The sequence below is a fragment of the Typopeltis vanoorti genome, chromosome 17 (genome assembly GCF_054136105.1).
Source record: "Typopeltis vanoorti isolate ZY-2024b chromosome 17, IOZ_Tvanoo_1.0, whole genome shotgun sequence".
Lineage (NCBI taxonomy): Eukaryota > Metazoa > Arthropoda > Arachnida > Uropygi > Thelyphonidae > Typopeltis > Typopeltis vanoorti.
This window is the reverse complement of record NC_143565.1, coordinates 107,162,139-107,189,813: the sequence shown is the minus strand read 5'-3', so window position 1 is coordinate 107,189,813 and position 27,675 is coordinate 107,162,139. Positions and strand designations below refer to the sequence as shown.

General features: G+C 32.5%; 1 protein-coding gene across 4 annotated transcripts in view; it reads right to left on the bottom strand.

Moving 5' to 3' along the window:
* Window positions 1–27,675, bottom strand: part of LOC150097751 (RNA-binding protein 14-like) — a 132,183-nt gene that overhangs the window by 84,146 nt on the left and 20,362 nt on the right. Inside the window, exons 4-8 of one of the 4 annotated variants that reach the window (XM_090407583.1) lie at window positions 26,467–26,550; window positions 24,448–24,512; window positions 16,358–16,783; window positions 10,265–10,304; window positions 5,747–6,277 (exon numbers count right to left, since the gene is read on the bottom strand). In XM_090407583.1, coding sequence (XP_090263709.1) covers window positions 10,268–10,304; window positions 16,358–16,783; window positions 24,448–24,512; window positions 26,467–26,550 — 612 coding nt within the window. In that variant the 3' untranslated portion in view covers window positions 5,747–6,277; window positions 10,265–10,267. Of the gene's footprint in view, window positions 1–5,746; window positions 6,278–10,264; window positions 10,305–16,357; window positions 16,784–24,447; window positions 24,513–26,466; window positions 26,551–27,675 lie in introns of those variants that run through there. The other 3 variants (XM_090407582.1, XR_016549704.1, XM_090407581.1) reach the window with 3 other exon arrangements.

Sequence of the window (27,675 nt, the reverse complement as noted above, 5' to 3'; positions counted from 1 at the left end):
CAGTTGGCCTATTGGCCAAATGCTACAAAACCTGTCTATGAGAAATGAATTGGTTCAGTAGAGCAGTGTACCTATAGCAAAGAGCCAAAAATGCTTCAGTAAGAGAAGGATCATCTGACAGCCAAATCCAAATACAAGAATTTTTGGGGTTGTTTTAAATCCACAAACAAATGAAAAATATTTTACAATTAAAATGTTAGAATCTGCACAGTACTTGAGCAGAAAAGAAAGAAATCATCTTCTCTGAAGATGTGTACTACACCAAGGATAAGAGATCCTTATGAGAAAAAAATACTGCACTGTGATAGCATAAAATAGTGTACTATCATCACCAGAACCGATGATAGAATTAATGGTGGCTGGACAGGTCATTTATGTGTGATTAAAACAGAGCCCTGAGGCAGTCATTTCCTTTTCAAGCCTCTATTTTCTCATTTCAGCCAACTAATAGAAACATTGTTATGCCAATAATTTTATTGATATGTATCAAAGTTGTGCAGCAACATACTACGCCATGTTTGCTATCTTATTACTATTCCATCTAAATTTCAAGCCAACTTAAGATGATTTCCTAACAAAAGTCTGACATGTATATCATTAAATATTTGAGATACTCACCCATCAATTGTCTAAATTGCAATAAGTGAATCAGCGACAAAACAGCTGGTCAGTCTGATATAGGATTCACAAACATGCCTTCTCCCTACACAAAGTTAAATAACTGCAGTAGAAGCAATAGTTAAGTAATCACATTTACTTCTATACTTCTAATTCAATCTTGTCCAGATCCATTTTTATCCTCTTTATTGGAACTTGAGTAATAAGGGTCAATAGACAATGATAAAAGATGTGGATGTTATGAATACATGATCAATAACTACCATGCCATTACAGTAACAATCAACAATCTAGCATTTACTGAAGCTAATAATCTACTTAGGTATATCCTACACATGAAAGGTAGTCCTGTGGGCTATAATCTCTGCAGTAAGAATACAAATCCAAACTATTTTTTAAGCTACTTCAGACATGCAATACATTAGATAACAGCTCCACAGCAGACAAATATCACCAAGATTCACAAAATTAGATTCCAACTCAACCTGCTAAGAAGTAAAATCACTACTTTCACAATAAAACCAACTCTTACATTATAAATCATATAATCCAGTTGGCCAGTCATGTCCAGATGAAGTGAATAAAAGTATATACAGGTGATTTAAATACCATGTTTTTCAACTCAGTGTTATGTTCATAGTCAAATCTTGGCTTGAGATGGAGTAGAGAAAAAAAATTCTCAATTAGCTTAGCTAAAATCATGCTGAAAATTCATTGTGGCAATCTACATAACTGAAATCTTATTTACATTTTGTAAAATGCAATTTTCATGGTGCAACTCAAACAATCAAGAAAAATCACATACCTGCTACTAATCTTGCACACGATTAGCTTATTAAAAATCAGTATTTCAATGCAAAAAATGAGGCTTCATAAATAAATTGGAGACCAGCAGTCCCACAATTAGTATATCTCCAATAACCATTCCTGAAGTCACATTTCCAACATTTTCACATTTTCCAACAATAGAGATAAAGTATAATATTTCAGGTGTTTGCAGTTTTTTTTTTTTTTTTAAACAGCCAAAGGCTAGGATGTCTGTTAAGGCCAGTTGTCTGTTTTGAGAAAATGAAAAAACAATCTTCTTGGAAAGAAGCCACCTCCATATGACATCACACAACCATGGTACAAATAGCTTTACCAAACTTTTGTTCATACAAAAAAAATCTGGAAATCTAAACCTCTAACTTCCTTCTCATTTGGCATCAATGAATATAATTTAAAGGTTATGTTTACTGGCATTCACATGCTGTAATTGATCAAAATAAGCAGTTTTATTTTTGTTTCAAGATCATTATCTATATATAATAGCCTCCTGCACAGTACATAATATTTGCATGCTCCTCATAAATGTATTGCCCATATGCCAAATTTGTTAATACCTCTCTCTGCGCTTTCAAAAGTTAAAAGAACTACTACTCACAAGTTCTAAAAAACTTTTGATTTATTCACGAAATAAAACAAATGCAGCATACTAATCAAAGAAAATTCAAATGGTAAAACTAAATTTAGTTGTATTTATTTCTTCACCAAGAATAAAGTTCAGAAATGCCAATAAAAATGAAAAAATTTTGGAAGTGAAATGACCTATCATCTGGTCATTTCACTTGTCAATTAGATGAGATGACCATGTAACAATTTTAGATGGACCCTTAATTGTAGAAAGGAAATCTGAAATGACCTTAGCTCAAAAGATGTACACATCAAAAAAATTACCTCAGAACAATTTAGTATTGTAGACATCCACATAAGAAAAATAGGAAATCTGGCATACAGAAAAACTGTGTCCCAGATATTCTATGTTCAACTCATACAAAAGCTAAAGCAGAGATTAGATTGCAAGTGCTATTACTATCGGCTACAAAGTAGCCAGAATTTCTCCTGAATACCATAAAAATTCGTCTGAACCCAAGGATATTAATCCTGCAACTCTGGTATTATAAATGATTCTTGATAAATAAGGGATCATTTCAATGTGAAAATTCATTCCTGATACATTCTTATTCTGAACAATGAAGCATTTATGAATACAAATCACTGCTAGATTCAGCCATGCAATATATGAATTGTGGCCTACAGGACAAGTTTACTCACTTAACCATTGTAAAGAATGAATCAGTGGAGTAAGCATGAGCTACTATACAGCAATTCTCACAGTAATTAGGTTCGACTATAGTGCACAGAATCTGAAAATTACATGCCACTTATCCAAGTACCGCTTGGATAAGTAGCTTATCAAAGGCAAGTATTCTATCTACAAAGCCTGACCATGAATTTTTAAATAGTTGGATTCTCCTCTGACAAGTGTTCTTGCAACACACAAATCTGTTAAGATCCATAAACAATGTAACGTGAACCAGCAGTCTGCTTTTTTAGAGACATCCCATTTGGTTCTTTTTCATATCAAATATAGCAACTGTGCTTGTTATACCTGCCAACACTAATCTTTACATAAAGTAATTATAAATATTTGGTTTCAACAGAACATCAAAACATTGTTACCATAGTAGCACATTTATCATAGAACAAAGCTAATGAAGGTAAAGATTCTCGCTGTCAAAGATGCAACATTTTATTACTGAAATTACTAATGCTAGACGAGTATAATGCTGCAAGCTTTCAGAAATATATCAAATAGCATTTCCATCAATGAAGTTTTACTTATGCCGTGATCTGATAAACCTATGCAGAAATCAACCTACATTAGCCAGTGCTTGGATTTAGAATGTGCAATACAGGGAGAATAAATCAAATCTGGATTCTAATGTATCTACATCAATATACAAACTGATTCAAGACTATCATTCCATCCTAATTTTTAGAATTAAATAGGATTAAAGAATATAGAAGACAGCTATCATGAAAATTCAAATGCTCTTAACCTTTTAAACGGAACTGCTTTGCTTCAAACCTACAGTATCAGTCAAAATCAAAACTGGCAAAAACCAATTCTAGATAAAAACAAAGATCATGTTTTGAATACAATGAATTTTCAGTGTAGAAGTGTTAAAACACAGTCTAACATAAAAACAGTAATGTTTTAATAAGATCCTAACCTAAATCTACACATTTGCCATATATGAATCTCTTATACTAACTCCAAATATCACTTATTTCTCTGTGATATACTTTCACATACCTTGATTTTGCAATGTTTTTTAAATGTTGCTTTACATCAAAATGCAATAAATTCAATCTGAAAAAGTAAGCACTTTTGCAAAGAATTGAGAGAATTAATTATGAAAATATTTGGTTATGTTGATCCATGATCGTTTCTCAAGTGTTCAGCTAACAAAAATCACTTGAATTGCATTAAGGTTCTATTATGTTCTAGATCCAAGAAATCAAAATAAAATTAAAAAAAAAAAAAGAACTCAGAAATAAGACACTAAGAATCAGATATAAACCGAGTTTACTTACACAACTGATGACTAAGATTTAATGCACAATCAGTATAAAATTGTAATGTTTGGACAAACTCCAAATTAGTGATCTAATCAATCCTTTAATTATCCATTGATAGACAAGAATGTAATTATAATGTAAAGTACAGTTTCCACTAACTTTCTTTAAAATCTAAGTTTGCTTTAGCACAGCTCCAATGAAATGAGACCACGTAAGAATGAATTTTCTAGTGCTGTCAGTTATTTTAAATCGAGTATCATACCCATTTGTTCATGACAACAGTTATAAAACTTCAATTAAAGAGTCATTTGTTCCCAATTTGATTCCAAACACCTGATGTTTAAGACACCCAGATCACTTGGATGTTTAACAAAAACAATGTTTTAATAAGATCTAACCCAAGTCTACACATTTCCCATATATTACACTTACACTAACTCCAAATATCACTTATTTCTGATATACTTCTTTCACATACCTTGATTTGCGAGGTGTGAATGAATGAGTTGTAATGAGGTATTAAGTGTTTATTTTACAATGTACAAACTGCAAGTACCATAAACTTATGTTCTTTACTAAAGAACTTGTTTGAGTAATGCACCTTACACTGATTTGAATTCAAATTATGAACTTAAAAGACTGCATCCAAATTGGAACAAAACAATCATGAAACAATTTAAAAATGTATGGATGCATTGTAGTGCTGTATCTGATGTACCAATACACAAATTTTTGCAGCTTAAAAACAGGACTGTAGAACAGCCCTTGCTATATCAATACACAAAACTGATTTTCATGGAAAAAATAATGAAAGTGTATTTAAAAACTTATTAGGAAGAAAATAATTTCAGATATTGTCAAGTTTTTAATTATAGCCAGTCATTTATGTGCATAAAATTATTAAAATATTCTTGATACAGACGAATGGCATATTAGCATTGTAGGTTTAAAACTATTCTAACAATCTAATATTTAATTCCACATGCTGTAGAAGAACAAAATGTTAGAATAATTATGAGAAATTAGAAGGAATAAGCCTTGTCACAAGATTTGATATTAGATATCTTGCTCAGAAAAAAATCAGTAATCAGTCCAAAAAAAAAAGTCAACCACCAATGTTAACCTGTTTAAACTCAGTCAAGTTGCAAATTTTAAGGGGTTGAGAATTTCCAGCTATTTCCATATTAAGGTGAATTTTAAAAATTCAATAAAATTGCTGTTCATTAAATTAAAAGGCAGAACATGACAAATCTAGATGACAAGTTTAAGATATTGCACATACTAAAAGTTGATTGTTTTTAATACTTGTTAGCAAGAATTTAATTCTCCCACAACCTTTTCTGTAATCTGGACAACAGTTAATCATTTTTCTAGAGTATAAAATAAGCTTGTAATGAGATTCTCTCATTATAATGGGAGAAATCAGACGTTTAAACTGCATAACAAAATTTTACACCAAGAACATAAAATCTGCTGTTGTATTCATGTTAATACGTGTATCACTAACAAAACATTCAGTGAATAAATGCCATTTCTTGCTTTTGCATCTGTTCATAACAATTAGACTTACAAAGCTAAAAATACGCAAAAATCTATGGGAAGACAATTTATTATGTTCTAAAAAAAATGGTGGTTGCAACAAATGAAAAAACAGGAACTAACAAAGATTCACTGATAAAACGGTTGTGTTTTTCGAAAATAAATTCCATGGGCCACGAACGCATCAGGTTAAACGGACTTTATTGTCTTAAAAAATGAAATGACAATGTTTAAGATCAGCATTACTCTACCGCATGCTAACAATGATATATGAAAACATTAACAGAAATGACGTGCTTTAATGTATGCTTAAGTAGAGTACATGCGACAACACTAAACTAATCGCAATGTCCACAATGTTACGCAGGTATGGAAGCCTGAAGTTTCTAATATATAAACACATATTAATATCTGCATTATAAATTGATCGAAACTATTGCATGGATTTTAAATAGAGAGCACAAAAATGACGTTAGTAAAGTTAAAACTACAACTAGTTATAATCGCCATCAAGGAAATAAAACAGCGAGTTTTAAACACTTCCGGAAGAGCTATACGAATTCACTATTGTTATTGTTGGGAAGTTTGAAGCACGATGATGGGAAAATCAATCGAGTGGGTTCTCTTCATCAGCATCGCGATCGCTCAGCGTAGGAGTACTCAGAAATAAACGGGCCTTCGAGCGGCTGTTGGTATGGGCGGAGCACGGCCGTTGCTGTGGAAAATAAAAGAGACGAGATAAGTGCTATCGTTTATGCTTTCTAACATAATTTGCATACTTAGCTGGTTTCCTTCAATTCTGTAGAAGAACGAAGTATACAAAGAGGCACTAATTCCCCCCTTAAATAACTGCACACTGATCAAAGTCAGCATAGCAATATTATAACTAATAATTAACACCCATGTTCCATATTCTAAAGTTTTATATTAAGATTTCTGAAGAGAAGGGTCCATAAATAAAAAGCAATAAAACAGGTTTATCATTTATTTCAAAAGCAGAAACGCAAACAATTATTGAACAGTAGTAGTATGCAACTACTTTTTGCCACTAACCTACGTTTTGGTTCGACAATTAAGCGTTTTAACAAATTTTATATTTTTGTAGAATTTTAGCTAGACCTCTTCTCTGATATATACATTAACTGGTCTACTTTAAATTAGACATTAAAAACAAAACATGAACCGTTATGAATTTTTCTCAAAACTTCTTCAAAATATGGATTAATATGGGCAGTTTTACATAAATTTATAAGAAAGTTCACTTTTACGGATTAATTACAAATAAATGTATAACATTAACATGATATAGCTGATGTTAATCCATCTGCCCTAGAAAGAAAATAGGGCATGTAATGAAACTTTAGCTTGGATAAAACCTAAGGTCTAAAAAGTACTCAAGGGTCATTTTTCAAATTCCATGGGAACACGTGGAAGACAAATTTTCGTATTCCTTTCATATTGAAATATTAACAGAATTACCACACATTTGCCTAAAATCAGTATATAAATATCTGGTAAATTTCTAATAATCAGATAATTGAACATATTCCTACTTGAGAAATCAATGTTTCTACATACATAGGATATATACCAGGAGGCATAGGGATAACCACCTTACCCTTGTTTATGGTTGCAGTTAAATTAATAGAAAACCCTCGACACCACAAGGTGAAAGAGGGAAAAAGAAGAAAAGAATTCCTACTAGCAATATTCTTAAACAATATAAGATGAATATATATTACAAGAATTTGAGCTTGGCTGAAAGTGCTAAACTTTGCAAGTTTTCACATTCAAAGGCACAGACTAAAAATATATCCTAATATCAGCAGATGTCGAATAAATTAAGGAGTCTACTGATCTGAAGCAGAACAAGCTTACTAAGCTCAAGTTGATAATGTCCATTCCAGAAATCTTTATAGAGAAATGTTCTCACCTTGTTAGAGGTAATACACATTGCAGTGGGTCAAGGGTATAACCTCAAAACTTCACGATTTAAAGAAAAGCACATCTAGTTGATGGGCAAGCAGAGTATCGACTTTCCAATGAATCTTATAAACAACCTGAAAGAATAAAGTGGACAGATATTTCATTAACTTAGTACATTACAAAATATACCCAAAAGCTCTTTCCAAGATTAGTGCATAAAGCCAGAGGAAATTATAATCCAAGATTCAACTTATTCTGTCCTGCAATCTCCAATTCTGACCAATCTTAATTAAGACTTTCTAAATAGTTAAGTAAAAAGAGCAACTGCTCAACCTTATCTTGCACTTTTATACTGAAGTGTATCATGACTCAATGACCTAGATTGTTTAATGGCAAAGGAAACATTCATTTTAAAGCATGAAGGCACAGACCTTTAGGACCTTTTATACCTTAAACAGTTCGAGCGCATTCACTATTATAATGCAATATTCCAACGTGTTGTTTAAAATCTATTAAAACAACACATCAAGAAATCAAATATAATGGCTAATTATTAACTGAATGTAGTCACTTATCAAATAAGTTACTTGTATGATAAGTTAAAATTTTATGTGAATTTAAATTTTCATAGAAAGTTTAGACATTTCTAAACTATCAATACATGTTAAAAAAAAAAAAATTCTTAATGTGTTATTTAGCCAGGTCTAGAAGATCAGACTAGAAGAACACCCCCTTTCAATGATGGGCTAGTTACAGCAAAGATGAAATCAGTAGCCAAGTCTCAGGTTGCAATCTGGCAGGATAGAGATATACATCTATGAATGAGACCAGTTGGACAGAAAACACTACGAGCCCATAATAAACTTATTCAATTTCTGAGCATAGAAACAGCACTGAAGCTGATTCCCAAATTAAAAGTGTGGCTACATTAACCAAAATTTAGGGAAGCATTTCTAACTCCTTCAGCATAAAGTTTTGATATGCTAATAGCTCTAGCCCCAGAAAATGCTGTAGAACATTACTTTTTTTTTAGTTGTGATTAGTGTTTATGTGCTTTTGCGCAGCGTTCAAATTTAGTGAAATATCAGTAAATTTTGTCGAGTTAAACTTAAAACGTAATGATAGCACTAAGTTATGTTACATCTGAAATGGATAAAGGTTAACACAATGAATGTATGAAATACCAAAACATAGGCATATTTAAGTTCTTAATTCAGTACAAAATTTTAAAATTCAGTATCAAAGTATTAAAATATGTTAAACATAAAATGTTAATTTTGACACTGAAGACATGGATGTGAATTTGCATTTCCCACTCAATCTTTTGTCATAACTTTGAACTCTTATCAACATAACTAAAAATCATCAACAAAAAAATAAAATAAAAGAATATGCCAGTGTGATAAGGCATTTCATACATCTACAAAAAAAATGGCATTATTGCATTTTTTTGAACAGGACAAGCAATTACCAATTCTCACTTAAGATTATCAGTGTACTTTATAGGTTGGATTGTTTTCCTAATTTTTTTTATAAGAAGCCTATGCTTAAGATCCATTGATATCATAAATTAACTTCTTGGCCAAGAAAAACAATCAAAAAATGCTAAACCTGTTCTAAAAACAACTGAACTTTGAAGTTCAAACTGGAATGTTTGTTATTTTCAGATTAACAAGATATGTATCCATTTCAAACAAGTGGTATTTTATGAACTGCTGGAACTTTAAGGAAAAAACATTTTTTTAATAAAAAAAAAAATAGGATGTTGCAGAATGAGCACTGCCTCAGTCAAAATGAGACTTATATAAACACATGCTACAAGTTTTTGTGTACCATATTTTCTACAGATATAGATGGAAATATAAACATTAAACTTATCTTAGCAAAAAAAAAAAAAAGTTAATATTAGGACAGTCTAATTCAGAGCAGAACGCACTGCATTATGTTTAACAGCCAAGGGGATTCGTAATCTTTCAGAAATCTGGAATCTTGGTTTCAAAATGAAGACTTTGAAGACTTTCAAAAATTCTTAAAATTGTATGTTTCAGAGATATGTAACATGACAGAATACATGTTACCTAAAAGACAACAATGACATGCTATAAGGATAAGCACCTTTCATTATTAAAATAAATACTTCAAGGTCTATTTCAGGTAATGCAGAGGTTTATCAAAAGAAAAGAATTTTTCAGCTCAGTTCTTCAAAATAATCTGAATGTCTCCATTCAGAAACAATTTTCAGCATATGACATGACCAATTTCTCCAATTAAAAGCAAACTGATAAAGGGATTCACCTAATAAGATCATATATTTTATACCTGCCAAACTCTTATGGAAAAGACAAGCAATCAAATCAATTACTTTCCTAATTTCAATATCAGGATTCACTATCTCCAGAGCAGAGTGCATTAAAAATACCAAATACATGACAATACAACCTCAGTCCAAATGAAATACTAGGAATTCGATATTCTTTCCTCAGCTGAACAATACAAAAAATTGAACTTAACTTTCTTCACTCAGTAAGAATGAAGTTTTTCAATGTACAAGTAAAACAAGGAATTCAGAAACAAAGTCCAAGAAAAATATAAAAAAGTTATAATATAGAAGAAAAATATAAAAAAGTTATAATATAGAAGAAAAATATAAAAAAGTTATAATATAGGAGAAAAATCCACACCAGCATCAGAAATATAAAAATGGGGACCTTAAGTTAACTTTAAAATTGTTCTGAAATATTTATAGGGGGATTAGGAGGTTGCATGCAGGACTTACCACTTACCAGTCCCCAACAGGCTCATCATACCAGTAGGATCTGCAAAGAAAGCACACAGTAAATAAAATCATACCAAAATTCAATAATTTATAAGAAAATTCAAAGACCATTTCTATATATCTACCTTGATTTTAATCAAGAGAAACAAACCCCTGCAATGTTTACCTGATTTAAATAAAAAACCTCAGCATGTTTTAATTTGGAAAATTAAACGTTCCATCCACCAAAAAAATATATATATATACAGGTAATCCTCATATAACGTGAATGTTAGGTTCCATAGAAATACCGTGTTATATAAATCGTGTTATGCGAGACCCAGATCATATAGAAAAAGTAGGGTATGTTCCAAAATTGTAAACGACATATCCAACAAAAAATATTTTTATTTAATTCAGGTAATTCATTAAGTTGAGAAAACTATGAAACAAATACATGGTATAAATTATAAATTAGTTATTAATAATTTTATAAATTAATTATGAAAGTGTAAATTATAAATTTACAAATTGAACATAAACTTCATTGCACCATAATGCATGTTTTAATCTTTCATAGCACAAGGATTTGAGGATTGGTTAATGATCGCCTTTTTTTTCATGTAATCACCTGTTGCATTACTACAAAACAGTAGAGTAATTCTATCTTTGGAAACTTTGAATCCAGGAGCTGATCTTTCATTTTTCGAAATATAGGTGCATGTTTGTATTTTATTTTTATTTTTTTATCAATATAACCCGGATTTATTCGCATTGAATACCTGCTCTGTACTATAAATGTTTATAAACCGAGAGCTTTTTGTTTAATAAGATTTCCATTCAAAAAAAATTTTCTTTTGAGTGCAATCTTCTATCCAAATCATTAGATTTCTCAATTTTTCCATTAGAATATCGTGTATACGAGCAGTGCACTTTGCACTTACCGTTGACCCAGCAATAAACACTTTCTCGAATTTTCTTAATTGTGTTTGATTGTTCAAATTGTTGATTTTAAAAATTTAAATTCAAAGTCCTTGCAGCAACTGCTGGTTTTTCCTCCATTTTTCAACCGATCTAAGATTTTAATTTTTTCTTCGAGTAATGAATTTTCTTTTCAACGTTGGTTTTTCCCTTTCGTTACAGTTTGTGGCAATTACTAAAAAAAATTATTTTACATAAAAAACCATTACATATTAATTATGTAACTTACCAGAAAATAAGATGCTCAGATCGAGATTAATGCACTTATGATTTTTAATGCGCTTTCCTGGCAGAAAACAGACAATTTTCAACATTAACACTTTACACGGTAAATAATCTACATACTAAAGGACATTTTCCCTAATATAAATTCACTACTTATAACTACATGCGGGATATAGGGAGAGACAAATTTAACGAAGATAAACTTTGATTCTTTAGTCGCGCAGTGAAAAACATGAAAAGATAAAGGGTTACTACAACGCGTTTTTATCGAAACCACGTTCGATTAGAACGAGAGTTACCCGTATATACAGTAAAACCCCATTTTTACATTCCTGCAATTTACGTTTTCCTGCCATTTGCATCATTTTTCCCCATTGGTCCCATCTTAAGGCCTATTCTTACAATATATTGTTTTCCCGCCATTAACAACTTGATGTGGATGTTATTTCCCGTGATTTGCGTTTTTTTCTCGGGTGAGAATACTGATTTTCAAATAGATTTCTGCGGAAATCTACACATTTCTGTTCCCAGGTAGCGTTGTTCGGCTGTAGTTTCGTTTCTCCCATCACAGTGACTTGCACGCTTATAGCAGTAATGTGGTGATGAGCAATACAGTGATTTTTCAATCATAGTACGAATTGACATTGCAGAATTTCTGCTACGTAATTTACCGTGTGAAAGTTGCTTTCAAGTTGTGGTGGTGGATTATCCATGTTAGTAACATGGAGAAAAAAGACAAAGTGTATTTCGGTAGAAGAAAAGATCTGGCATGCCAATCTGCGACATGTAGATTGGCATGCCGGAACATGCATGCATTTAGCAAAAGATCTTGGACTCTCAGTGTCCACTTTGAAGACGATAGTAAAAAACAGGTCAAGCATTGAACTCAATGCAAAGCAATCTGGCACTATATAAAAAAAAAAAAGCAAATACAATCAACAATTAGATTTTTTTAAATAGATAAATGTAAGCACAGGTAGGCATTCAAAAATCCAGTTCCTTCAGATCTCTGGCATGGATTTCGGAGGGCGCATTTTCAAATTTACCATGCTGGTGTGCCACTGTTTCTGTTTAGATGGTGCTGTAGTCGATAAGCATGCGATAACCTGCAATAAAAGAATTAAGGATGCAGTCTACTGTGTTGCCAATGCGTGGAAGTCTGTGAAAACATGAACACTGAAAAATGGATGGCATAAATTGTGGCCAAGTTTAATGTGTACTTCTCATTCTAACAAAGACACTGAAAATAATATTGCAGGGTTTAGGGTTCCCAAAGAAAAGCAGCTTATACAGGAACTTCTTGCTTATGTCAAAGATGTACTAATCCTGATGCCAAGGAGCTTTCATCAAGGATAAATGAAGATGTTTTAGCAGAATGAATGAATGTGGATGATAACGTGCCTACAGTTCATCATTACACTGATTCTGAAATTGTAGATATGGTTAAAAAATCTGGAGAGAAATGCCTCTACAGGTAGTGATGAAGATGAAAGCAGTGACAAAAATGAGGAAGAGGTGACAGAAAGAATCTCTATTGACAGATTAATTACGTTGACAACTGAACTGCTGGCTGGACTAGAGCAAGAAAATTTTGTAAGTGAACAAGAAATCATTAATGTTTACTTGCTCCAAGATAAACTTATTAGAGAAAGACCCAAATATATGAAGCAGCAGACACTGCACGATGTATTCAAGAAAATAGCTAGGAAGCAGGAAGCAGCAGCAGTGGTGTCCACGCTTGATAATCCACTGCCATTAACTTCAAGTCAACAGATGTGCTGTCACCACCATCAACATTTTATTAATTAAAATTCTGAGGAACTATTTTATTCAGTTGAACTAAAATTCTGTAGAACCATTATATTTAGTTGAACATTAAAATTTTGTAAGCTTTTCATTTAGTGTTTAATTTTCTTTAAAGGACTGTACACGTAGTCATTTTCTGTTAAAAATATACAGCATATATAACCATCTGAAATCCGGCACCCTTCAGGTTGCCAGATTTTTGAATACCTGCAATTGTAAATTCATTTATTTTCAGTTATTCAATTTTGTAATCTAGTATGTAGGCACTATATAAAAATCACATACTAGCAATAAGTCATTTTTAGCCTTTTTTTACATTTCCTGCTATTTACACTTTTTTCCATCAGTCCCCTGAAAAGTGTAAAAAAGGGGTTTTACTGTATATAAATATTAGTACAAATCACTACAACACTTAAAGTGAATTTTTGACCAAGAGCCAAAATATCAATGAGAATTCATTATAGCAAAACCCATACGAAGAGTATCTTTGTTCCCTATGAGTATACAAACAACAGAAAGTTTGAACTTAAATTTGAACTAGTTAGACTGCCAATGGTATGAAGAAATGCAAAGATTGCAAGTCAATATCTTATTTACCAATGATCTACATAAATGATTCACATAGAAATACTCATTCTGATTGATATAAATTAACCTGTATACCTCAGTATTATCCAATTCAAATTATCAAATATCATATTGTCTCAGTTAAGTGAGAAATGATCAAGGAAACCAGTGGAAAGTAAAGGTCACCCTTAAAGTATTGGTTACTTTTATATGCTTTCCATTTATTTCATTAGAAAACCTTCACATTACTGTCTAGAAATCAATAAATATGCAATAAATAGTACTCTTCAAGATAATAAACTACCTAGTCCTACTTTAGGATGGTCTGAATTAAATGCAATATGTAGCAAACCAGCCAGAATTTTCAGAAACCATTTCTTAAACTAAAAAGATACACAAGCAAATCAGATCAATACTTCAGAAGCTGAAATCCCATGTTACTACTGATTGCTTTTCATCAAATTTTGATCAAACCAGGTTTGGCATGTATAAAGACAGTCACTTCATTTCTCTGGAAAAAGCCTTGCAGACCAGTCAATTAGCCCTGTTCTGCAGAGCATCTCAAATGTCTATTCTTCAAAACTGAATACTATTTCTTAATTTTAATACTTTCAGCATCAATAGTTGGACATCAATATCTATCTCATGGGTCAGATACTCCATATTAAGCAGGCAAATTAAGGTATAATATTCAAAAATAATTGTTAGCAGAAAAAACACTGTTAGCAGAGAATCTCAACTGATATGTCACTTAAACAGAATGGAAGAGGAAAGATTAGCAAAACAAGTGTTCTCTGCCAGATTGGCAGGAATAAGACCCAGGGGAAGACCAACATATAGGTGGATTGATACAGTAATAAGTGGCTTAGAAGATAGAAATATAAGATCTGATAATGTTGGAGCCTTGATAAGTAATAGATTGACTTGTAGGAAAATTGTAGATAGTGATGTTAGTGAAAATTGAAGTTAGTAATGATGTAAATTTTTCATGTAGTATTATCATATCCTGTATACCCCTTGAGGGTAAATGTCAGGAATTTGATGAAACAAAAAGTTCTGTAATCAAACATAGTGACATGGGTGTATGCAATTCGATCTTATACAAAAATGCTGCGAATTTCCATTTCTGAACTGGTTAGAGAAACTGCTTTGAATTATTAATCAGCTTTTTTCTACTTTGTTGTATTTTTGAAACATATAAATTAAGTACAACATATCAAAACAATGTTCAATATGAAGTCAGTCTAGGATGGTATCACCTTTTGAAACCATTGTGTTAAAACATTAACAACATATAAATAGATAAATTTCTATGTTCTTGTGTAGACATACAAGAACTTGAGCTATAACGTTATGTTATCTACAAGATAACTTGTAAATAATTTATGTTGGTTACACACGACTTTCAATTTTTCAGGAAATGACCACATATACTAAAATATTAATTAAAAAAACTTTAATCCATACCTTCCTATATTTTAGCAATGTTACATTGCCATCTTCTGGGAACATAACTATGATATGTGCATGAAGCACTAACAACGAGTAAACGAGGCTGAAGAAGGCAACTGAAGTTGGTCCTAGAGTCCAAACGTTGTCCCCTAGCAGGTTAAATTGGGTTGTCTTGGCTTTTGTTCTTAGGATACATGCTTCCTAAATTTTGGGCAATCTCATGCATCCAAATTTATTTGTTGGGGTTAGGAAGTTTTCTTTTTTTTTCTTCAGAGCTGAGTCTGATTCTAGGAATAATTTTTCATATTTATATTTGCTGCAGTGTTGTAAAGTGGCTTTCTGTCAGCACATAGGGCATGGTCAGCAAGTCCCGAGTGGTTGTATTGGCAAAATCTGATGTAATCATTGGGTTTGGATATCCTGATATTAGCTGTCCTATCTGTTCGGCCGTAGAATAGTTTACAATTGCAAGGGACCTGGTATACTCCAGGTAGGTCTAGGTGAAGTGGCTGGTCTTTGTTGGTGAAACAGATAAGGGACGTCAATTTCTTATAAGGTTTGCAACAAGCAGTCAGGTCAGTTTTTTTTTAGGATTTTTGTTAGCTTTTCAGACGTGCCTCAGATATAACAAGTGTAATCCTTGTTATGAGGGGGGGGGTAACTGCTTTTAATATTTTCTGGATTTTTTGGGGATTGTAGTAACTGGTTAAGATGTTGAGGATACGGTTAAGTCGGTAGTTAGGGCATTGTTATCTGAACAGATTAATTTAGCCCTGTTATATAGGATTTTTATAATCCCATAATCTTTAAGTTTCTCTGGTTTAGTAGTTTTGTAGAAAGCTTCCAGTATTGAAATCAAATTCTTAGATAAAAAACGAATTTAATAAAATAAATATAATTTAAGTTTCACAAGTTGTCTATTCTCCCCCACCAGATAATCCAAATGGTTCGAATCTACAAAAACCATTGATAATCATTCATCGAATCCCCTACCAACCATTGAGGTGACCATGGTGGCAAAGGAAAAAAAAAATAAATGACAATCAAATTAAAATTTAACAGTGGCTTTATGAAGAAAAATACCTGTGAGTCATGGATCCAGGTGGAGGTGGAGGTGGTGATCGACGAGAATACAAGTAATCATTTCTGTCCCCCATGGGTCTTCTCTCATACAAATCTTCTCTAGCACCCATTGATGGTGGAAGTGGTGGGCGTATATAATGGTCACCAGCGTTTGGAGGTGGTGGTGGAGGAAGGGGTCTGCGACCAAATGGGAGATCGTCTCTCATAGGTGGAACTGAAGGACTGCGACGCTCGTATGGTGGTGGATAGGGTCTTACACGATCTCTACCATATGGAAGTGGTCTATCAAAATAAGGATCAACAGATGGTGATCCAAATGGTGGTTCAAATCTACGAAATCCATTGCTAAATCCTCCATTGAATCCTCTACCCACCATTGGTGGTGGCGGTGGGGGTGGTGCAAATCCATTCCTTGGAGGCATTCCCCTTCAATATAAAAAGTGAGCAAATTAAAAATGAGAAAATAAACATTCTAATCAAAGTGAATTCTCAAAAGCATTTATACTAATCTGAAAGTAAAATCAAAGTCCACATGGAACCAGTAATTTATGCTTTGTTTCCATGTTTTAATTTAATCGACATTTTAAACCTGGGCATTTGATATGTCAACATGTTGCTATGAGAACAAATGCTTGTAAAAAAAATTAGTATTATGGCAAACTATAATGAATTCACTCGCTTTCACAAATAAACTAAAACAAATCAAATCTCAATCTATTAATACTAAAGCATGTTACTTAAAGTACCACAAAGAAGTACAGGTATCTTATAAAAACTCAGCTGCCTATTCTACTTAATGTTTAAGTTGAATTAATCAGTAATATTCAACTTAAAACTAAGGTAATTTTAATACTGCCACTTATAACATGAAACACTGGATATAATTTTTTTAAAAATCCAGAAAACAAAGTATCCAATCAATTTCCTTCAACCTCTTCCTGAAACACTTAAGGTTATGCTGTTCAACCAATGGAAGATAAGGTACCCAGAAAAATTCTGATCACTAAAAGCATTTGGGAGATAGGTCAGTGCAGAACTTGTAACATTACATTTCAACTCAGATGGGATATTCAAATGTCTAAAAAGCACGGATCCATCTATATAGGTCATGTACTAAAAGTAATCTATTAAGGTAATTGTTTCTTATCTTCAAGTATTCTGACATAATTGAAGGCAGTTATAAAGGAAAGAAAATGCATGCAAAATGATGTAGATCACAGATTTTTACTAAAGCCAATATGTGCCAAGAAGTTGCAACTTATTTACTTGCCAGACTTGTTTTCCTATAAATTTCAGTACCAACAATAACTGCAATATTTCCAAATTCTTGATGTACCCTCAAACATTTAAAATTAGATCAGATTACATTAACCAATTTTCCTCCAATTCAGTCATTTGATAGGACTCCAAAGATTGTCAGATCTTAATGCACTTCTATCTGAATCAATTCACCTAGACCTTTGTAATCTATTGGTTCCTTTTTTGCCATTAAACACGTTTTTCTAACTTTTCCTCTTGTATTCTGTTTATGCTGATTATACTGCTTTTAGACTAGCTCTCCTCAGATTCTTGAATGCTAAATCTGAAGATCATTTTCTCTCCAGATCTCATCATCATCAAATTCCTGACATGTACCCTCAAGGTGTACATGATAGTACTACATGAAAATTTTACATCATTACTAACTTCCTATCTACAATTTTCCTCCAAATCAGTCTATTACTTGTCAAGACTCCAGTATTATCATTATCAAATCTTATATTTCTATCATCTAAGGTACATTGTACGGTATCAATCCACCTATATCTTGGTTTTCCTCTGGGTTGTTTTCTTGCCAACCTGGCAGACAACACTTCTTTTGTAATCTTTCCTCACCCATTCTGTTTAAGTGACCATACCACCTGAGGTTAGCTCTGCTAATGCACTCCTGGATGTCGACAATGTCAAGTTCTTTCCTAATATCCTTGTTTTTAATATGGTACTGCCATTGATGCCATCTGTTCACGCCTCTAATCTTTCTCAGGACTCTCATATCTGCGGTCTCCAGTCTTTGGTCAAGTGTTTTACTTCTGACCCAGCTCTCAGATCCATAAGTTAAAACTGGTTTGAACCACTGTCTTATATACAGCTAATTTAGGGTTCTGACTAATTTCTCTCTTATTCCAAATGAATTTATTCAATATGGAATAAGAGAGAAAATCGTGCCTAAGATAAAATCGTGCCTAAGTAGCTGAAATGTTTTACTTGTTTTAAAGGTTCCCCGTTCACAACACAGTTGACATTTTCAACAATTCTACCTATTTTCATTGTCTTTGTCTTTTTAATGCTGACCTTCATATCTATTACAACAGTTATTCAATTCAGTCAGGGAATCTTGCAAACTTGTAGCGAATTTATTCAGAAGTATAACATCGTCTGCATAAAGCAAAGAGATGACATTAACATCTCCAATTCTGATATCATGTTTAATATCACTTTCCTTCATAATGTGATCCATATAGATAATGAACAGAGGGGATAATGTATACATCCTTGTCTCACACTAGATTTAACATTAAACCATCTTCCTGTACTTCAATTCTAATTGCCAACTTACAACTCAAATACAGACTAAGTATTGCTTGATATAATGCCCCACTGACAACATAACTGTAGCGTATTGAATAGCTTCTCTCTTGGTACCTCGTCATATGCCTTTTCCAAATCGACAAAACTTAAATACAGATCTTTGTTATATTGCCATGCTTTCTCGACTATTTGTCGTAAAGTAAAGATCTTATCTTCACAACCTCTATTTGGCCTAAATCCAGCTTGTTCTTCACCAAGCTTTTCTTCCACAATTCTTCTCAACCATTCCTCAAGTACACTTGCATAGATCTTGCCAGGAACACTCAACAGGTAAATATCGCTGTAATTCTCACATTGTTTCATTTCCCTTTTTATATGGGCACTATTAGAGCTCTACTCCAATCATCGGGAATTTGTCCCTCTGTCAACCTTTTGAAATATGCAGTGCAGCCACTGCAAGACTTTTATACCACCATACTTCAGCATTTTTGGTCGAATATCATCTACTCCTGCTGCCTTTCCACATTTCAAGCCTTTGATTGCTTTTTCTACTTCAAGTATGGATATGTATTCCTGACTGTATGCCTGTTGAGTGTTTTTTTTTTTAACCACTGTGCTATCACTGCTTGTTTCATTAGGAATTTTTCAAAGTAATTACTATATATTTCAAGGATATCTTTTTCTCCTGTTTTCATGTGACCTTTATCATCTCTAAGTCCTTTTACAGCACTCTTTCCTCCATTTCTAAGCTTCTTCAACAACCTCCAGAATATTTTACCACCTTGATATTTATTTTCTATGTTCTTGTCAAAGCCCTCCCATGACTTTTGTTTAGCTAGTTTTACACAGTGTTTTGCTTTCTTACATTTGTCTCTGTACTCTCTAAGAGCAAAAGCTGACTTATTTGCTTTTAATATGATTTCTTCTATTCCTTCACTGCCTCTTTAACTTCCTCTGTCCACCATGGAGTCCTGTTTTTTCTATCCTTGCAGACCTCACCACATGCCTCTCTGGCTGAATCAATTAGGGTTTTCTTCAAGGCTTGCCACTGAATCTCCAAGGTTTGGTTCCTGTTCTCAAACTGTTTCATTGTTTCTTCAATAATCTTTGTGTATGTTAGTCTACAGTTCATATCTGAGAGCTGTTCAACTTTTATTCGCTTTAAAACTTTCTTACATGTTATTCTTTTCAATATGAAATTCAATTTTATCCTGCTCAAGACTAAATAGTGATCACTTCCAATTTCAAATCCTCTGTACACTCGTGTCCTGCACCAGGGACAAAACATCACTATCAACAATAATATAGCCAATGAGACTTTTCTTAATTCTCTGCCTCTTCTCTCCATTTGAATTTGTGCACAGTCTTATGTTGGCACATGGTGTTAGTAATAACCAGTCCTGAGCAGAAATCCAATAAGTATTTGCCATTATTATTAGCTTTGCTCTTTTCTCCTAATTTTCTCAAAATATTTTTGTATGTCTGACAATCATTTCCTACTCTGCTATTCAGATTCCCAACAAGGACCAACTTTTCATTTTTCATTGTGTCAGTTGCTTTTTCTAAAGCGTCAAAAAATTCCTCCACTTCTACCTTAGTAGAACCTTCAGTGGAACCATACGCACAAATAAGTCTCATTGTCCAGTTCCCCATTCTCATATTTGCCCACATCTACTTGAGACTGCTTGCCATTCAAGAAGATTAGACTCTCATTTTATATTGAACTATGGCTACTTCTTTTCCTAGATTGTCATTTCCTGAATAAAACGTTTGATATTTATTGCTCAGAAAGATCTCACCAGTTTTTGTCTTTTTTGTTTCAGTCATCCCTATTATGTTGATCTGGTACTTATCTAATTCTTCAGCTAGCTCTATTTCTTTGCCATTCAGGCTTATGATGATAGTACAGATCTTTAACTTTGGTGATGTTGAGTTAGGGTGTGCTTTCAGATTTGTTCCAGTAGCTGACTTTTCGCTGTTCACCCTGGTGAAAACAATGGGGGCCTTGCTTAACCAGGCGATGCCCCAGCTGGCATGAAATTTTGTCATGTTGTACCATCATTTTTTATTTTGCTTTACCCATACAATTTGGTCGGATAAATCCCAAATTGCCAGCCCATCCTCGTTCGTTCAGCATGCAAGTAGATACCCAACAGGGTGCACCACGAGAAGGTCTGATCGGTTCTCTGCATTCCTTTAAAGGCTATGTGGAGGTCTCCTCTCAGTTATGCAGCTTTGATCTTTCATTTTTAATGTTTCTGATGCAATCTGTACCAAATCATTTTACTTGTAACTCAACCCTAATCCATAAGATGTTTTGAACACTTGTATATATTGCCGGGTTACTATTCTGGTTAATCTCTTACTTCATATAAATTTATTCAAATGATCCCCTGCAACACCAGTTTTGCTAACTATTTTTCTATTCAGATTTGCTATCTTTACTTAAAATTGTGAATAGATAAAATGTTAACGTGTTCAATAAGTTCTCCATTCAGAAAGCAGTGATATTTTCAATCTTAGTGCCATTTTTCAGTTTGTCTAGTGATTTTGCAAATATGCTAACGACAAATGAGGTCTTACCCACAAAACTTCATAACTAAAGGAACCGTACGGCCATTTGTTCAATTTGTAGGTCTAAAAACAGTAGCAATTTATGCCAGGTGTCAATCATCCAATGAGGAAAATCACATTATCAACAGCTGTGCCAATCACTTTTTCTCCTCCCCTTAACTGGATGCCAACTAACTCACCGTTCTCTCCCTGTCATTAGAAGTAACCAATCCCCACTTTATTTTGTGTCATAAAAATCCAACTCCATTCATCAAATGGAAGAAAAACTTTTTTTTTCTCTTAAGTCACTATAGCAAACATTACAATATTTCTCTCATGCAGTTATAGCTCACTTTGTCAATATGGTATGGTTCATGAAAAAAATTAATTTTCTCCTTTATAGTTAAGTGGAAATCTCAATTTGACAAAAGCTAATACAAAACAGCAAGTACAGAAGTGAAATTTCTGATCATATTCCGAATATTTCACTTACAAGAAAATGTCAACATTATCCAATTCCTTTTATAGTCACTCACTACAGCAAATTCTTAGCAACAACAGGTTAACAGTAGAAAATTGGTTGTAGTGAATTTAATATAACATTCATAATGGATGTTTGTTTGGAACTTACTTATACTGATCAAGTTTATTATAGCAGTTTCCTAATATTTTTTCCCCCAGTGTTAAGATTATTCAACAGCCACCACATTTTTCACCTAATTTTCTTACCAGTCTAATTTTTTTTTTATACATAGCTTGACTTCTTACATTTCTTTGTATTTGGCTTTATTCACTAAAAAAAGTATTGCCTCAAATCTCGAATCCACCCATGAAATGCAAAGTTTTCTATCCTAACAAACCATCACAGTTAAAATTAACATTTCAACTCTTCCAGTCATTCTCAAACAGAGGAGTCTTTGAAACATCTCCAATGTGTATATTGAAGTCTATAAAGGTCTTATATTCTGGTAATAATAAAGAGAGAAATATTCAACAATAAATGAGGATAATCTTGAACAGCAGACAATATCAAGTAGACTGATATGGGCAAATATTAGAATGGGAAAGTCCCATTCTAATATTTAATAGAAATAAATAATAGAAATAAATTCACCTTTGGTTCTATCTTGAACCTATTTGCAATATAAGAGTTGCAATAAAAATTTATTATAATTAGTTTCATTCACTTCAATAGTCTCACTAAGTATCATTAGCAGGCTAATGATAATTAGTGAGACTAACTGCAAAAAGATTTTCCAATTATACTTAATGGTGATGTAAATATATATTGAACATTGAAATTCTACAAACCATGCACATTGAAGCATTGATGTCTAAAATACTTACCGGACCACTGTTCAGGTATACCTCACCTAAAATTCAAGAATATATGCAAAATAAGTTTTTCTGGTTACCGGTCTACCATCCTTCAAATAATGCCTCAATTGCTTGAGAGGTTGCACTAGCTCTGATTTCTACTGTTTGATGTTTGATAATTAATGCAATTCCTTGCTTCATTTAGAGAAACACAACAGCCTACATAAGACCACATGCAAAGTTTGTGTATAGCATAGCAACTATGAATGGATTGCTTAGTGATAGACTGGAGTTATATCAATCTGTTATACAGATATTAGTTTTTAAATGATCTATTAGGAAATATTATGGTATTCGTGTCAGGTGAACTGACATTTTTCCCCAAACATAAACAATGATTCAAAGTCTAAGAATAACCAAAAAAGGAACATCGTGATGGCCTAAACATCTGTTCAATTTCATGAGAAAAATTTCACACTGAAAGTGATGTACAGTGACAATTAAAAATTGCCTTTGCTATAACTCAGCAAATTCTGGATTCATTCACTACTGAGATAAATTGTAAAAAATTCATTCATCTATCAAGACAAGTTTTTTGCAAAATACACTAGATTTTGCATCATTTATTCATGGATATTCTTGGGAGTAGAGGGAAAAGGTAATCATAATGGACAACTAGATGAACTAATCCATAAGTCATTGGCTCTAAACTGAATGCTTAACAGTTAACCATAATAAGTAATGTACAAATAGCTATTTAAAAAAAATTTTTAAAAAATGGGAAGGTTTGAAAGGGTATGCAGCAAGATGTTGGAAATGTATAAAATCTGAAATTGAAGGAGCAACAAGATCAGTAATTTAAGATTCTAGAAAATTGGAATTTCTTTAAAAAATTGAATGAGAAAATGAAAAATCAAGAATGCAATCAGGATTTAGTATGAGGAAGACAAATCCATTAAATTACATACAGAAAGGCAACTGGATTAGAAACTGGAATATTCTGAAATACAGAAATACTGCTATAATTAAGAATGCATGCTCATAACCAAATCCTAATTTGTAGTAAAGTGAAGACAAATTCCATGTTCTAGGCATTCACAAATATTCTTATAGGAGATTTTAGACCAATGTCCCCCAAAGCCAGAATTTTATATTATGACAAAATACAGAAATCATAGGACTATCATAAGAATATATAAATAAGCTTAAGCAATCTTCAGCAAAACTAAAGATAAGTGAATAATTATCAACAAAAGTGGTTACATATTGCATATTTCAGCACAAATCCACTGTAACCTTTTAGGAAAACAGGAATATATAGTGAATTACATTAGAATACAAAGCAATACCAATTCAGTTCTAGTCAGTACTTGAGTGGCTTCAGTGTTAAAACTGTTTGCTATATAAAGATTCAAATGTTATCCTGGCAATAAGACTAGCTATAAAACAAGTGTTAGAAGCAAAAAAATCCAGAGAAACCAGCTAAGAATAAAAACTAATCTAATCATGAAATATCACTCAAAATAATGAGCACGCTTCCTTATATTCATCTTTACCTGCAACAATCCAGAAAGCTTTACAGTAAATTGATAATTTATATACAAAATTTGACACCAGCATATTGTGTTGAACAAAAACAAAAAAGTGCTCACCTCAGAGGACCTCCCTTTGCTCTTCCAGGTGCTCCAGGTTCAGGATGAAGTTTACTTTTTGATGGCTATATAATGTAAATACCATATGTATAAATATATAGATAAATTTTGATATAAACAAATTGTGTATTTTTGATATTCTGGTGATAATATTCATTAGGAAAAAAAAACAGTACAGCCTAATGTCAAATAAGAGCCCCAAAAAAAGATGAATTTAATTAAATTCATCTTTTGGTTAAATATTAGATGGACGTGTTAGAAATTAAGGTTTGCTACCATTACCTAGCTGTAAATTTCTATAGCCAGCTAACAGCAATTTCAGCATCAGAATCTAGACAAACAATATGATGCTATAGTAATTACAATCTTGTGCATAGGATTAATTTAGATTTTAGGGAATGAGGTATTTACCTCATAATAAAAATGTGAATCAATTGCACTATTCTTGTTAAAAACTAGTCTATAATTCAAAGATTTTTTTAGAAAATTCACACCAAATCAATAATGTGCGATATGAATCACTTGTTACTTATATTACCCAACCCATAGTTCTGGAACACTGCTAGAAAAATTTAGGTCTTCTGGCATTTGTGTAATCAGTTGATTCACTATAACATTCATTTTTTATCTGCTAAAATATATTATAACAGTTTATTTTAGCAGATAATTCACCTTGTTGATAAATTTTAGTTATCCCTTCAATCTATGAAGCATTGGTTTGCAAGTTTAGTATAGTGGTGTTAACTAGTGAGAGTCAACAACTACTCGAGTATATTACATAGCCATTTCAGGTATCTAATAACAGGTCTTACATTCTTCTTCTCTGGTGCATCAATCCAAAAATTAGTAAATATAGTAGCACATCACAACATCCTGTCTTGTGACTTCCTTTTTATCTGTCTCACATTAGGCAATGAAATTCATTTTACACCTGGTAGTTACCAGGTTTTGTTGCTGTAATAAATGTAATATTGACTACTCCTTTCAACATTCCTCAATCATCTAATCTAATGAAAATAATAATCTTAAAATTTTTCCAGAAATAATGTTTTATTTCTGGAAAAATTTCCTTGTTACTCCTCTAAATAAAAATTATGTGTAGTTTATTTAGATCAATAAATTTGAAAACCTTACAATAAATAAAAAGACTATTTTTGCCAATTTTTGTTTAGGAGTATCCCCTTTTTGTCATTAGACAATGAACAGTGTGAAAAACATCAGCAATAAAAATGGAGTAAAAAAGCCAATGACATAAAAAGGGGTACTCCTAAACAAAAACAGGCATAAAAATTAATCTTAGCATGTTTAGTTCTCTACTACTGTTCGTCCCACAGATTTTTAGTTCAAATTAGGTCACTGTTGGCAACTAGACTTGTTGCAATTAGTCATTGTGTAGTATGAACAAACATGCGAGTGCAAGACCAACACAATTCTGTACTGTACACAACACAAGCAATAAATTTTAATGAAGCAAGAATATTTCATTTATTACATTACCATGCTATTACAGGAAATTTTTGTCCATATTCAAGTAGCCATTCAGAATGAAAAACAAAACTATCACTAGAATGCAATATACTTCAGGTTCTGTATGCCTTAACCAGTTCCAGTGAAATGAAGATGTTTTTAGTAATCATTCATGGTGGGCACACCTGTTATGGGAAGATTTATAGGATTGTGCCATTGTTCACATCAGATATTCCAAGGATCATTTCAAATGTAAGTCACCTCAAAATATTAGCTATCAATACCCTAGTACTACATAACTACAGATTATGTCAGAACTTCACTTTAGCTTTCTAACTATGGGATTGCAATTTTTACAACATATGTCTAGCCATTTCATTTGGATAAAATGATTACAGCTAGTTTATCCTTAAATGGTGTTTGACATTTACAATCTGTGTAGTTTATTTAGATCAATAAATTTGAAAACCTTACAATAAATATAAAGAACCATCCACAGGCTTTTTTAAATTTGGAAACTCTTAATCAAATATTAATGCAATTTAGTCTTACCTCAACACTGATAGAGGATCCCATCAACGTAAAGTTATTCAGTGCTTTTATTGCTGCATCTGCTTCTTCAGGTGTACTCATGTGCTGAAATAAGTGAAATTTGATTTTGTACTGAATGAAACTACAAGGCAATATACAATGCAAAACTAACCAATGTAATACAGAGATTTAATCATTAGTGCATGCTAGAATTAAATTCTTCTTGCATAATGATCTAAACAAAGTATCAAGATTTCTTTTCCAAAAGGGACTACCTCTATAAGAAAAGTAATACCTCTGTAAGAGGATCTTGATATACGTTTTTGACTAAATCCATAATATCATTGTAAAAATGCTTTCGTGGATCCATCTGGTTTCCAATTGGTCAAGTTCTTGATTGCTATAGCTCTGGATTTTTTCTCCTTGGAAGGAAAAGATAGTCTGCATCTATTCCTTCTTTGGGAAAATTATCCACAACAAACTTAACTCTATCCAGGGCACTGGTTATTTTAATGGTTTTGTTTTCTTGTGATGAGAGACATCTTTACTCACATTTTTTAACTGGTTCTACCTTTTTAACTAAAAATGTTTAGGGTCCTTTTGCCATTTTAATGTTTCCTTCTCAGCATAAGGTTTACCACTAGGTTTGTTTTGGTATAAACAAATTTGGTAAGAACACAGAAAATAAATATCAGTAGATGGCAAGATATTCTGGAGGTTGTCAAAAAACCCTCAGAAATAGAGTAAAGATTGCAGTAAAAGGAATTAGAGATGATAAAGGTGACATAAAAACTGGAGAAAAAGATATCCTTGATATACTTCAAAAAACTGCTAAATGAAATAATCAATGACAGCAAAGTGATAAAACACTCAAACAGGCATGCAATCAGGAATATATATCCATACTTGAAGTAGAAAAAGTCATTAAAGGCCTGAAATGTAGAAAGGCAGCTAGAATAGATGATATTCTATACCAGAAATGCTCAAATGAGTTATAAGTCTTGCAATGGCTGAACTACATAATTCAAAAGGCCTGCACACACAGATGAATTCCAGTTGATTGGAGTAGAGCTCTCATAGTAGTACACATATACATACAAAAGGGGAAATAAAAGTTTTATTTCCCTACTGAGTATTCCTGGTAAGATTTATGCAAGTATATTTAAGAAACAATTGAGGATTGTGGAAAGGAAACTTATTGAACAAGCTGGATTCAGGCCAAATAGAGGC